The 13,876-nt window shown below is 63.0% G+C and overlaps 1 protein-coding gene across 1 annotated transcript; it reads right to left on the bottom strand.

Annotated features, from left to right (window-relative positions):
* Positions 1-2,707: 2,707 nt before the first annotated feature.
* On the bottom strand, positions 2,708-12,461 carry SEMA4C (semaphorin 4C). Its single transcript, XM_069877477.1, is given in 15 exon segments — positions 2,708-3,675; positions 3,763-3,781; positions 3,783-3,834; positions 3,914-4,071; positions 5,054-5,169; positions 5,248-5,470; positions 6,296-6,440; positions 6,934-7,109; positions 7,196-7,347; positions 7,927-8,043; positions 8,126-8,222; positions 9,574-9,672; positions 9,773-9,835; positions 9,934-10,082; positions 12,310-12,461. Coding segments are annotated over 15 exon segments (2,511 nt in total). The 5' UTR covers positions 12,428-12,461; the 3' UTR covers positions 2,708-2,848.
* Between the last annotated feature and the right edge of the window lie 1,415 nt (positions 12,462-13,876).

Genomic DNA, 13,876 nt, shown 5'->3' on the forward strand with positions numbered 1-13,876 from the left:
AAACCTTGTATGGGGCTCAGGCCCCCTCCCCAAGCTATAGGGGTGCCAGGGCCCCCCCAACCCCCGCTATGGGGCTCAGTCTCCCTTTTCCCCCATCTATGGGGCTGCCTGCCCCCCCACAAGCCCCGCTATGGGGCTCAGCCCCCCCCAGCCCCTGTTCCCACGCCCCAGCCCTGCTCCCAGGCCCCACACTGGGACCCCGGGTGCTCTTTCCGTCCTCTTTCCCGGCAGGGCCCCCCTGACCCCAGCATCCGGGGGGTTGGGAATCGCCGAGCTCCCCCCGGGAACGCGCCCGAGGCCCTTTTATGGCTTTTTTCCATGAGCTCAGTGCCGGGGGGGGGGCTCAGCGCCCTCCTCGCTGCGCTGGATACAGCCACGCTGGCTCCACTTGGCGTGTAAACGAATATCGTGGAATCGTGGAGCGGTTTGGGTCAGAAGGGACCTCAAAGCCCATCCAGTGCCACCCCTGCCATGGGCAGGGACACCTCCCGCTGGATCAGGGGCTCCAAGCCCCATCCAACCTGGCCTTGAACCCCTCCAGGGATGGGGCAGACACCCCTGCTCTGGGTAACCTGGGCCAGGGCCTCCCCACCCTCGTTGTGAAGAAATTCTTCTTTCTGTCCAGTCTAAATCTGCCCCTCTCCAATTAATACCCATTGCCCCTCATCCTTTAACCACAAGCCTTTGTGAACAGTCCCTCCCCAGCTTTCCTGCAGCCCCTTGCCATACTGGAAGCTGCTTTAAGGTCTTCTCAGAGCCTTCTCTTCTCCGATCCCAACTCTCAGCCTGTCCTCCTATGGGAGGTTCTCCAGCCCTCGGATCATCCTTGTAGCCTCCTCTGGACCCGTTCCAACAGCTCCATCTCCTTCCAATGTTGAGGATTCCAGAACTGGACACAGTCCTCCACATGAGGTCTCACAAGAGAGGAGCAGAGGGGCAGGATCCCCTCCCTCACCCTGCTGGCCACGCTGCTCTGGGTGCAGCCCAGGACACGGTTGGTTTCTGGGCTGTGAGCGCACGTTGCCGGCTCACGTCGAGCTTCTCATCAACCAGCACCCCAAGTCCTTCTCCTCAGGGCTGCTCTCAATCACATCACCCCCCATCCTGTATTGGATGGAGATTTTAAAGCAACCTTCCAGAACCTGAAGGGGCTACAAGAAAGCTGGAGAGGGACTGTTTACAAAAGCTTGTAGTGATGGGACGAGGGGCAATGGGGATAAACTGGAGAGGGGCAGATTGAGACTGGACATGAGGAGGACTTCAAATGGCTCTGCAAAGGGATCTGAACAGGCTGGATCCATGGGCTGAGACCATTGACAGGAGGTTTAACGAGGCCAAATGCCGGGTCCTGCCCTTGGGGCACAACAACCCTGAGCAGCTCCAGACTAGGAGAAGTCTGGCTGGAAACTGCCTGGAGGAGAGGGACCTGGGGGTGTTGGTTGAACAGGAGCCAGCAGGGGCCCAGGGGGCCAAGAAGGCCAAGGGCATCTTGGCTTGGATCAGACACGGCGTGGCCAGCAGGGCCAGGGAGGTTCTTCTCCCTCTGGACTCGGCCCTGGGGAGACCGCTCCTCGAATCCTGGGGTCAGTTCTGGGCCCTCACCACAAGAAGGATGTTGAGGCTCTGGAGCGAGTCCAGAGAAGAGCAATAAGCTGGTGTAGGACCTTGCCCTTGGCCTGGTTGAATATCAGGAACTTCTTACAGCTCCAGTTCTCCAACTTGTCCGGTCTCTCTGGATGCCATCCCTTCCCTCTGGATGCATCTCGTCCTTCTGGTGTGCCAACTGCACCACTCAGCTTGGTGTCATCCATTTTTTTTTTACTCCTTTTTATTATTAATATAAAAATACTCAGGTATTTACAGCAAATAAATATATTTCGGTAACAAATAAATTACACTGGGGGGGTTATAAAAAGGGGCTGCGTGCAGGGGGCAATGGGAGGGGATTTACAGCCAGGGCTGAGGGGTTTGGGGCCCTGGGGGAGGTGGTAGAAAAGTTCTCAGGAAGCAAAAAAACCCGATCGGTCCTTAAATTGTCCCAAAAAAATCCATCCTGGGGGATGTGGTGCCCGGGGGGAGGGCACCGGTCCCCAAGGCTGGTGGCAGTTTCCAAGCTCCGTCCCTTGCCCGGGACGCGGTACCGAAGGCGGACGCGGTGATGGGAGCAGCGCCGGTGCCCAAGACGGGCACCCGTGCCCCAAGGTGGGTGCCAGGGTGGCAGTTCTGTCCCCAAGGTGGGTGCCAGGGTGGCAGTTCTGTCCCCAAGGTGGGTGCTGGGGTGGCAGTTCTGTCCCCAAGCTGGGTGCTGGGGTGGCAGTTTTGTCCCTAGGACGTGTGCCAGCACTGGCATCTCCAAAACTCTGCCAACCCCATGATGCCACAGCCCCAAGACGGGTGCTGGGGTGGCAGTCGTGTCCCCGAGATGGCTGCTGGCCCCAGGGTGGCAGTTTTGTCCCCAAGGCAGGTGCCGGGGTGGCAGTCCTGTCCCTAAAATGTGTGCCAGCACCAGCATCTCCAAAACTCTGGTGGCACCCATGGTGCCACAGCCCCAAGACGGGTGCTGGGGTGGCAATCGTGTCCCCAAGACGGGTGCTGGCCCCAGGGTGTCACTCTTGTCCCCAAGGCGGGTGCCAGGTGGCAATCCTGTCCCCAAGACGGGTGCCAGTGCCTGCTCAGCAGTCCCCACGCCAGGTGCCAACGTCTCCAAAGCAGCTGCCGGCGCCCGCGGTGCAGCAGCCCCAAGGCGGATGCTGGTGCCGAGGCAGTTGGTCCCCGCGGCGGGTGCCGGTGCCAGGGTCCCCGCGGCGGGTGCTGGGCCCTGAGGTAGGTACGGCTGCTCGGCGGCGGCTCAGACCGACGACTCCTCGGGGTTGGAGTCGGGCAGGGGCTGGCGCTGCTGCAGTTTGCGCCGGAGCTCTTCGGCCAAGTCGGCGCAGGGCGGGCGCTCCTCGGCTCCCAGCGCCAGGCGGATGTAACCGTTGGAGGAGGAACCGCGCAGGGGACCCAGGTGGATGCGGGTGGGCGAGTGCAGAGGTTGCCCGGGGATGGCGTTGGGGGGCGAGGTGGCGCTGGGGGGGCCGCCGTTGCGGCAGGCGGCGTGACCCGGCACGATTTTGAGCGAGCCGTCCGAGTAGTAATAACTGGCCGGGTCCCAAAGCTTCTCGTCCGAGTCGGAAGCGGCGCTGGGCACGAAGTGGGGGCTCGGCGGCTCCTTGGGCAGCTCGATGGGGTAAACCAAGGTGCTCTCGATGGCTTTGGTGCCTTTTCCCAGCTCTTCCCTCAGCCGCCGCCACAGCGAGAGCACCACGAGCACCAGCACCAGGCACAGGGCGCCCAGGCACACGGCCACCACCCACACCAGCCCCAGGCTCTCCAGCGGCGCCCGCGTCTCCAGCGGGACGCCGGCCCCGGCCAGCACCGCCACACGGTACACCTCGGTGCCCAGGCGGGCGCCCTGCTCCTCGGAGAAGCAGCGGTACGTGCCGCTGTGCTGCGCCCCGGCCCCCGGCACCACCAGCGCCCGCAGGCGGGCGTCGCGCAGCACCAGCGCCTGCTCGGCCGCCACGGCTCGGCCCTCGAAGGTCCACAGCGCCCGGGCCAGGTTGGAACCCAAGCGGCACGTCAGCACCAGGTCGGTCCCCGCCACCACTGTCACGTTTTTGGGGATGACGGGCCCTGCGGGAGACGCGGGGGGTCAGAAGGGGAAAATCGGGGATGGGAGGGACGCGGCCGTGTCCCCCCGGGGCACCGGGAAGGACTCACCTTGCTTGGCCACCTGCGGGCGCGGCGCAGGAGCGGGTGTCGGAGCTCAGCACGTCCTGGACCAGGTGGGAGCTGCAGGAGGGGACAAGGGAGGTGAGGAGGGTCCCGTGGCACCGCGGGGCGTCCCCCTGCGCCCCGGGAAGCCCCTTACCCGTTGAGGCCGTCGGTGCGGACGCAGAGGCTGGCGTTGCGGCTCCAGGCGCAGTACGGATCTCGCGCCAGGACACAGTCCGGGCAGGACTGGTAGCGGCCGCAGTCGGCCACGGGCAACTGGGCCACCTGGAAACGGGAGCCAGCGAAGAGCAGCTTCTGCCAGGGGACAAGAGGGGACACGGTGAAGGGACACTGGGAGGGGGACAGCAAGAGGGGACGCAGCAATGAGATACAGCAAAGGCATGAGGGGATAGGGTAAAGTGACACGGCGAGGGGACACAGCAAGGGGACACAGTGAGGGGATAGGGTGAGGGGACACCGTGAGGGGACATAGTGAGGGGACACAGGGTGAGGGGACACGGAGAGGGGACACCAAGAGGGCATAAGGTGAGGGACACAGTGAGGGGACATGCGGAGGGGACACGGAGGGAGGGGACACAGAGAAGGCATAAGGTGAGGGGACACGGAGAGGGGACATGGTGATGGCATAAGGAGAGGGGACACAAAGAGGCGATGCAGTGAGGGGACACAGAAGGCATAGGGTGAGGGGACACAGAGAGGATGGGGTGAGGGAACACGGAGAGAGCATAGGGTGAGAGGACACGATGAAGACATAGGGTGAGGGGACACAGTGAAGACGTAGGATGAGGGGACACGGTCAGGACGTAGGGTGAGGGGACACAGCAAGGGGACACAGTGAGTGCATACGGTGAAGGGACACAGTGAGGGGACACAGTGAGGAGACATGGTGAGGAGACACGGTGAGGGAATAGAGGGAGTGGATACAGCAAAGTGTCAAGTAGAGGGGATGGGGTGAGGGGACACGGTAAGGGGACACAGCGATGGGATGCAGCAAGGGGACGCGATTGTGGGATAGGGTGAGTGGATACGGCCAAGGGACACAGTGAGGGGACATGATGAGGGGACACCGTGAAGGGAGGGAGATGGGATATGGCAAGGGGACACGATGAGGAGATAGGGTGAGGGGACAAGGAAAAGGGGACAGAGGAAAGGGACACAGCAAGGAGACAAGGAGAGGGGACACAGTGAGGGGACATGGAGGGGGGGGTACGGCAAAGAGGGGGACAGGATGAGGGGACACTCTGGTCACCAGCCCCTGCCCTGCGGCCCCTCTCACCTTCCGTCCGGCCAGGACCAGGCTCTCCACAGGCTGCGCCGGCTCGAAGACCTGCAGCTCCTCGACGAGATGGACACCGGTGCCCAGGTTCAGCGCCTTGTGCACCCAGCCGTCACCTGCGGGGCGCAGTGGCCGTGAGGGATGTCCCCACGCCCAGGGCTCCCCGCCGTCCCCTCCCTGGCCCCGGCAGGTACCTGTGCCGATGAAGAGCACCTCGTAGATGGTGCCATCCAGCCCGGGCACCCGGTCCACCACCAGCTGGGTGAAGTTGGCGTCTTTCTTGAGGAGGAGCGGGCGCCCGCGATGGGGCAGGATGGGCTCGTCCATCAGCGGGTGCTTCTTGGCGAAGTTGAGGGTGTTGTCGGGCAGCTCAAGAGAGCTGGCGAAGCCGTTGCGGCGGTGCCAGTCGGTGATGCACTGAATCATGGAATCATGGAATCATAGAATCACCAGGTTGGAAGAGACCCACTGGATCATCGACTCCAACCATTCCCATCAATCACTAACCCATGTCCCTCAGCACCTCGTCCACCCGTCCCTTAAACCCCTCCAGGGAAGGGGACTCAACCCCCTCCCTGGGCAGCCTCTGCCAGGGACCAATGACCCTTTCTGTGAAAAATTTTTTCCTAATGTTCAGCCTGAACCTCCCCTGGTGGAGCTTGAGGCCATTCCCTCTCGTCCTGTCCCCTGTCACCTGGGAGAAGAGCCCAGCTCCCTCCTCTCCACAACCTCCTCTCAAGGAGTTGCAGAGAGCAATGAGGTCTCCCCTCAGCCTCCTCTTCTCCAGGCTAAACACCCCCAGCTCTCTCAGACGCTCCTCGCAATCCTTGTTCTCCAGCCCCCTCCCCAGCTTCGTTGCTCTTCTCTGGACTCGCTCCAGAGCCTCAACATCCTTCTTGTGGTGAGAGGCCAGAACTGACCCCAGGATTCGAGGAGCGGTCTCCCCAGGGCCGAGTCCAGAGGGAGAAGAACCTCCCTGGCCCTGCTGGCCACGCCGTGTCTGATCCAAGCCAAGATGCCCTTGGCCTTCTTGGCCCCCTGGGCCCCTGCTGGCTCCTGTTCAACCAACACCCCCAGGTCCCTCTCCTCCAGGCAGTTTCCAGCCAGACTTCTCCTAGTCTGGAGCTGCTCAGGGTTGTTGTGCCCCAGGTGCAGGACCCAGCACTGGGGACGGAGGGCACCGTCAGGCATAAGGACAGATCCCACACCCTCTCCCGTCCCACCTCCGTCGCCGACACTCACTGCGCCGGGACGGGGGCTCGGCACCTCATCCGAATACCGGCCCCACTTCTGTGCCTGCTCCCGGTATTCCTTGTAGGGACCCTCAAACGCTTTCTTCACCTCCAGGATGTGGTACCGGCAAATGGCTGAGACGTCCACGTCTCCCCTATAAGGGACAGGGCAGGTTTTTAGGGACAGAATCAGAGAATCACTTGGTTGGAAAAGACCTTTGAGATCATCAAGTCCAAACCTCCTCATCCACTACTAAACCAGATCCTGAGCACCTCATCGGCCCATCTCCAGGGATAGGGACTCCACCACCCCCCTGGCAGCCGTTCCAGTGCCTGAGAGCCCTTTTGGTGAAGAATTTCTTCCTCATGTCCAATCTGATCCTGCTCTGGTGCAGCTTGAGGCCATTTCCTCTTATCCTATCACCCATCACTTAGAAGAACATACCAGCATCCACCTCACCACAACTTTCCAGGAGCAGCAGAGAGCGATGAGGTCTCCCCTCAGCCTCTTCTCCAGGCTGAACAGCCCCAGGTCCCTCAGCTGCTCCCCATAACCCTTGGTCTCCAGCCCCTTCCCCAGTTTTGTTGCTCTTCTCAGAGCCACCACTCAAAGGAAATCCCAGAGCTGCCGCCTCCCCACAAACTCACCAGCGGGCCTGGAAGACCCCGAAAAAGGTGGTGTCCTGCCAATCGGCCCCCGGGAGGGTGAAGACAGCCTGGAGGCGGTTGAAGTGGAGCTGCTGCTCGGGTGCCGAGCACACCAAACGCGCCTTCAGGAAGGTCGTCCACTTCTTCTGCAGCGTGCGGGCACCGCCGACGTCGCCCTGAGCACCCAGAGGGCATCAAGACAGAGGTCACCACACTCCCTGGAGGAGCAAAGCCGTGCCAGGACCATGTCCCCACCCCGTACCTTGCAGACCCGCGCCACACGGGCCACCACTTGCTCTGCGTAGCAGTCGTACTCCACCGCCCGCTCGCTGAAGAAGAAGTAAACCTTGTCATCATCACCCGTGCTGCTCTCCGCGCTCTCCTGTACGTAAGCCGAAGCCACGAAGTGGGGCTCTACGGAGATGGGATGCAAAGAGGAGGGTAACAGTTCAGTTCTGGGCCCCTCACCTCAAGAAGGATGTTGAGGCTCTGGAGTGAGTCCAGAGAAGAGCAACGAAGCTGGGGAAGGGGCTGGAGAACAAGGATTGCGAGGAGCATCTGAGAGAGCTGGGGGTGTTTAGCCTGGAGAAGAGGAGGCTGAGGGGAGACCTCATTGCTCTCTGCAACTCCCTGAAAGGAGGTTGTGGAGAGGAGGGAGCTGGGCTCTTCTCCTGAGTAACAAGAGATGGGATGAGAGGGAATGGCCTCAAGCTCCACCAGGGGAGGTTCAGGCTGAACATTAGGAAAATATTTTTCAGGGAAAGGGTGATTGGTCCCTGGCAGAGGCTGCCCAGGGAGGGGGTTGAGTCACCTTCCCTGGAGGGGTTTAAAGGACAGGTGGACGAGGCGCTGAGGGACATGGGTTAGTGATTGATGGGAAAGGTTGGACTCGATGATCTAGCGGGTCTTTTCCAAAATGGTGATTCTATAACACCACGCTTTGTGGAAGTTGTGTGCCCATGCTGTCCCCTCCCTGTGTCCCCCCCAGCCTACCGTTCAGCCAGGAGGTGAGATATTCTGTCTTCATGGAGTAGTGAGGACCCAGGTTGCGGAGGATGATGGGCTCCGTGCCCAGGAAGTTGTTGAAGGTGGCCGAGTAGAGCTCCCCATCTGCGAGGCAAAGGTTCAGGGATGGGGGACACACCAAGGCCCGCTCCCCTGACCCCAGCGGGTGCCCAGAGGTGTCACCTACCCACGATGAGGCCAGTGTGGCCCTTGGTGGGGTCGTACGGACACTTGCCCTTCCCGTCCTCGAACGCCACCTGGTCCAGGGTGAAGCCGGACAGTTCCTGTGGGGCAGAAGCATAAGTGGGGGTCCTGAACCCCTTCCCATTCCACGTCCCCCAGTGTCCAAACCGGTCCTGGGGACAGGGACACCCCCAGACAACCCTCCTGGGGACAGGGACAGCCCTGGATGATGCTCCCAGGGACAGGGACACCCCTAGATGAAGCTCCCAGGGACAGGGTCACTCCTAGATGATGCTCCCAGGGACAGGTACACCTCTAGATGACACCCCTAGGAACAGGGACACCCCTGAATGATGCTCCCAGGGACAGGGACACCTCTAGATGATGCTCCTAGAGACAGGGACACCCCTGAATGACACTCCTAGGGACAGGGACATCCATAAATGATGCTCAGGGGGACAGGGGACACCCCTGAATGATGCTCCCAGGCACAGGGACACCCCTAAATGATGTTCCCAGGGACAGGGACACCCCTAGATGATGCTCCCAGGGACAACGACACTCCTAGATGACAACTCCAGGGACAGGGACACCCCTGAATGACACTCCCACGGACAGGAACATCCATAAATGACGTTCAGGGGCACAGGGACACCCATGAATGATGCTCCCAGGCACAGGGACACCTCTAGATGATGCTCCTAGGGACAGGGACACCCCTAAATGATGCTCCCAGGGACAGGGACACCCCTAGATGACACTCCCATGGACAGGAACAGCCATAAATCACACTCAGGGGGACAGGGACACCTCTGAATGACAGTCCCAGGGACAGGGACATCCATAAATGACGCTCACGGGGACAGGGACACCCTTGAATGATGTTCCCAGGGACCCGGACACCCCCTAGATGACAACTCCAGGGACATAGACACCCCTGAATAACACTCCCACAGACAGGAACATCCATAAATGACACTCAGGGGGACAGGGACACCTCTGAATGACAGTCCCAGGGATAGGGACATCCATAAATGATGCTCCCAGGGACAGGGATACCCCTAGATGATGCTCCCAAGGACAAAGACACCCCTAGATGATACCCCTAGGAACAGGGACACCCCTCAATGACACTCCCACCGACAGGAACATCCATAAATGACGCTCAGGAGGACAGGGACACCCCTGAATGATGCTCCCAGGGACAGGAGCACTCCTACATGATGCTCCTAGGGACAGAGGCAGTCCTAGATGACACCTCTAGGAACATGGACACCCCTAGATGACAACTCCAGGGACAGAGACACCCCTAAATGATGTTCCCAGGGGCAAGAACATCCCTAAAATAACTCCAGGGACAGGAACACCCCTAAAGGACACTCCCAGGGACAGGGACACCCCTAAATGATGCTCCTGAGGCCAGGGGGCTCCCCTGGGCCCTCTTCCACTCACAATGTAGGTGCACTTGGGCTGGAAGGCATAGGTGCCGCAGGCGTAGAGGTGGGAGCTGTTGTAGCTCTGCAGGAAGCGCACGTAGTTGAAGCAGTCGGTCTGGAGAGGTGAGGGGAGGGGAAAAAAAAGCCCAATCAGGGGCTGGGGGGACACATCGGGGTGCCCTGGGACCCCCCCAAACCGTGGCCATGGCCCCCACCTGGTTATTCTTGCCCTTCTGGATGCACTCGGCTTTCTTGTCCACGGGGGCTTCCCAGGAGATCTGGGGAGAGGAAAAGGGTCAGCAGGCTGGAAGAGAACCCTCAAAAAAAGTGTGTGTGTCCCCCCACCCCGAAATAAAGGGGGTCCCTGGGCTCTCACCGCAGCCTTGAGCTCCACGGTGCCGGTGGCCAGGGCGAAGACGGCTTCGCGCGCGCCCACGTAGAGCAGCGCCTCGGCCTCGTCCAGCGTCAGCGTCAGGTAATGCGAGACCCCCCCCTGCGAGAAGCGCTTGGCCACGTCCTGCAGCTCTGCGGGGGTTTTGGGGACGCGGGGACATCAGGGGGGAGGCCACCACCAGCCCCACGGCCGCCTCTGTCCCTGCTGACCCCCCCCCTCCAAGGCGCCCCCGGTGCTGTCAGGAGCCCCCCAAGCCCCAGCGTGGCACAAAGGGTCCTTTGTCACGGCAGCAGGCGCTGGCGGGGCCGGGGGAACACAGCGGCCTTTGGAGAGACCCCGCGCCCCCCCCTCCGCCCCCCAGGCCCTGCAGAAAGGCCCCATTGACGGGGCAGGCGCCAGGGCCCCCGCGCAGGGACAGGGACACGGGGCTGGCACGGCAAGGGGACAGCGTGGGGACACAGGGAGCTGGCACGGAGAAGGGATGGGGGCTCGGGCGTGGGGGTGGCACGGGGATGGGGGACATGGCATGGGGACAGGGGACGTGGCATGGGGACAGGGGCATGGTGAAGGGACAGGGGCATGGCGAAGGGACAGGGGACATGGCATGGGGACAGGGGCATGGTGAAGGGACAGGGGACATGGCATGGGGACAGGGGACATGGCCTGGGGACAGGGGCACGGTGAAGGGACAGGGGCATGGTGAAGGGACAGGGGACATGGCATGGGGACAGGGGACATGGCATGGGGACAGGGGCATGGTGAAGGGACAGGGGCATGGCGAAGGGACAGGGGACATGGCAGGGGGACAAGGGACATGGCAGGGGGACAGGGGCATGGTGAAGGACAGGGGCATGGCGAAGGGACAGGGGACATGGCAGGGGGACAGGGGACATGGCAGGGGGACAGGGGCATGGTGAAGGGACAGGGGCATGGTGAAGGGACAGGGGACATGGCATGGGGACAGGGGACACGGCATGGGGACAGGGGCATGGCGAAGGGACAGGGGACATGGCATGGGGACAGGGGCACAGCGAAGGGACAGGGGACACGGCACGGGGCCAGGGGCATGGCATGGGGACAGGGGACACGGCATGGGGCAGGGGCATGGCATGGGGACAGGGGACACAGCATGGGGACAGGGGCATGGCGAAGGGACAGGGGACATGGCATGGGGACAGGGGACACAGCATGGGGACAGGGACATGGCGAAGGGACAGGGGACATGGCATGGGGACAGGGGACACGGCATGGGGACAGGGGACATGGTGAAGGGACAGGGGCATGGCGAAGCGACAGGGGACACGGCATGGGGACAGGGGCATGGCGAAGGGACAGGGGACATGGCGAAGGGACAGGGGACATGGCACAGGGATGGGAGCACAGCAGAGGGACAGGGGTCTTGGGTATGGTTATGGCACAGGGACAAGGGACACGACATGGGGACAGGGGACATGGCAAAGGGATGGTGGTCTCCAGTGTGGGGATGGCACAAGGACAGGGGACAGAGCACAGGGACAGGGGACATGAGGCACTTGTACCACCCAGGGAAAGGGGAGTGGGACAAAGGGATGGGGACACAGGGGTGGGCAAAGGGACAGGGACATGGCACAGGGCTGGGGACAGGGGTGGTGGCCCAGGGCTGGGGACAGGGGTGGTGGCCCAGCCTGGGGAGAGGGACAAGGCACAGGGCTGGGGATGGGGACAATGCACAGCGTTAGGGACAGGGCCAATGGCACAGGGTTGGGGACAGGGGCGATGGCACAGGGCTAGGGACAGGGACAAGGCACAGGGCTGGGGATGGGGACACGGCAGATGTTTGGGGACAGGGGCGATGGCATAGCCTGGGGACAGGGGTGGTGACACAGCCTGGGGACAGGGACACGGCACAGGGCTGGGGTCAGGGGTGATGGCACAGGGCTGGGGACAGGGACATGGCACAGGGCTGGGGACAGGGACATGGCACAGGGTTGGGGATGGGGAGAAGGCACAGGGTTGAGGACAGGGACATGGCACAGGGTTGGGGATGGGGAGAAGGCACAGGGTTGAGGACAGGGACATGGCACAGGGTTGGGGATGGGGACAAGGCACAGGGTTGAGGACAGGGGCGGTGGCCCAGCCTGGGGACACAGGAGCAGGGTCCCTGCGTGTCCCCACCTGCTCCCTGCAGTTTTGGGGCCACAACCTGGATGTCCCCGCAGTGCCAACAAAGCTTGGAGCGGGGTCGGGGGGACACAGCAGCCACCCTGGGGACAACCCCAGCCACCGGGATGTCCCCACGCTGCCAGCGAGTGATGGGACAGCCCGTGCCTCAGTTTCCCCCCCTGCTCTCCTCTCTCCCCGAGCCCCCCCAGTACTCACCCCCGTACGGGACGGTTTTTCGGGGCACGGCGCTCCACGAGGCCCCCGGGGTGGTGGCAGCGGTGACGATGACGAGGGCCAGCAGCGAGGCGAGGGCCAGCAGCCGGCGGGGAGCCATGGTGCCAGGCTTGGGGGGGACACGCAGGGCCTGGAGAGGAGGAACGGGGAGTGGGGGGGGGACAGGGACACGCCTGGCCCCCGTTAGGGTTACGGGGCATCGACACCCAGCGTCACGCGGGCGGCGCGGGGACAAGGCGGGCATTGAGGGCTGCGCGTCACGAGCGCCCCACGCAGCCTTGGGGGGGGGTACCCAACCCCAATTTGCTGCCCCCCACCCCCACCCCCCCTTGCCACCGTCCCTCCTCCGGCTGTGACGATGGCACCGAGGAGGAAAGGGGCTTTTTCCGCTTCCCACCCCCCCCCCCCGACACACACCGTGTCCTGTCCCGGGACACCCCCCTGCCCGCCGGCCTGGGGTGTCCCGTGTGTCACCCCCCGGGCCCCCCCTCGTCCCCAGGCTGGGCAGGATGCGGGCGGCCGGGAATTGTTCTGCCCTGCCCGGCGGGAAGCAGGAAGGGGGGCGCGGGGGGGCTGGGAAGGATTTCCGGGAGGGTGGGGGGCCAGGAACGGGCGTGGGAATGGGGGACACCCCGGGGGGGCTGCCCTGAGCCGGGGGGGGGTGACGGTGCCAGTGGCATGGCCTGGGTGCCGGGGGTATGGAGAGGGTGTCACAGGCACGGGAGGGTGCCATGGGCATGACCAGGGTGCCATGGGCACAGCCATGGGGACAAAAGCAAGGCCAGGGTGCCATGGGCATGGTGAGGGTGCCATGGGCACAGCCATGGGGACAAAAGCGCACAGTGAGGGTGCCACGGGCATGGTGAGGGTGCCATGGGCATGGAGAGGGTGCCATGGGCACGGTGAGGGTGCCATGGGCATGACCAGGGTGCCATGGGCACAGCCATGGGGACAAAAGCACTGTCAGGGTGCCACGGGCATGGTGAGGGTGCCATGGGCACGGTGAGGGTGCCATGGGCATGACCAGGGTGCCATGGGCACAGCCATGGGGACAAAAGCACTGTCAGGGTGCCACAGGCACGGTGAGGGTGCCATGGGCATGGAGAGGGTGCCACGGGCACGGTGAGGGTGCCATGAGCACAACCATGGGGACAAAAGCACAGCCAGGGTGCCACGAGCACAACAAGGGTGCCACGGGCATGGCCAGGGTGCCATGGGCACAGCCATGGGGACAAAAGCAAGGCCAGGGTGCCATGGGCATGGAGAGGGTGCCACAGGCACGGTGAGGGTGCCATGGGCATGGAGAGGGTGCCACGGGCACGGTGAGGGTGCCACGAGCACAACCATGGGGATAAAAGCACAGTCAGGGTGCCACAAGCACAACAAGGGTGCCACGGGCATGGCCAGGTTGCCACAGGCATGGTCAGGGTGCCATGAGCACAGCCATGGGGACAAAAGCACAGCCAGGGTGCCATGGGCATGGTGAGGGTGCCATGGGCACAGCCATGGGGACAAAAGCACAGCCAGGGTGCCATGGGCATGGTGAGGG

This window comes from Phaenicophaeus curvirostris, chromosome 27 (assembly GCF_032191515.1).
Source record: "Phaenicophaeus curvirostris isolate KB17595 chromosome 27, BPBGC_Pcur_1.0, whole genome shotgun sequence".
Classification (NCBI taxonomy): Eukaryota; Metazoa; Chordata; class Aves; order Cuculiformes; family Cuculidae; genus Phaenicophaeus; species Phaenicophaeus curvirostris.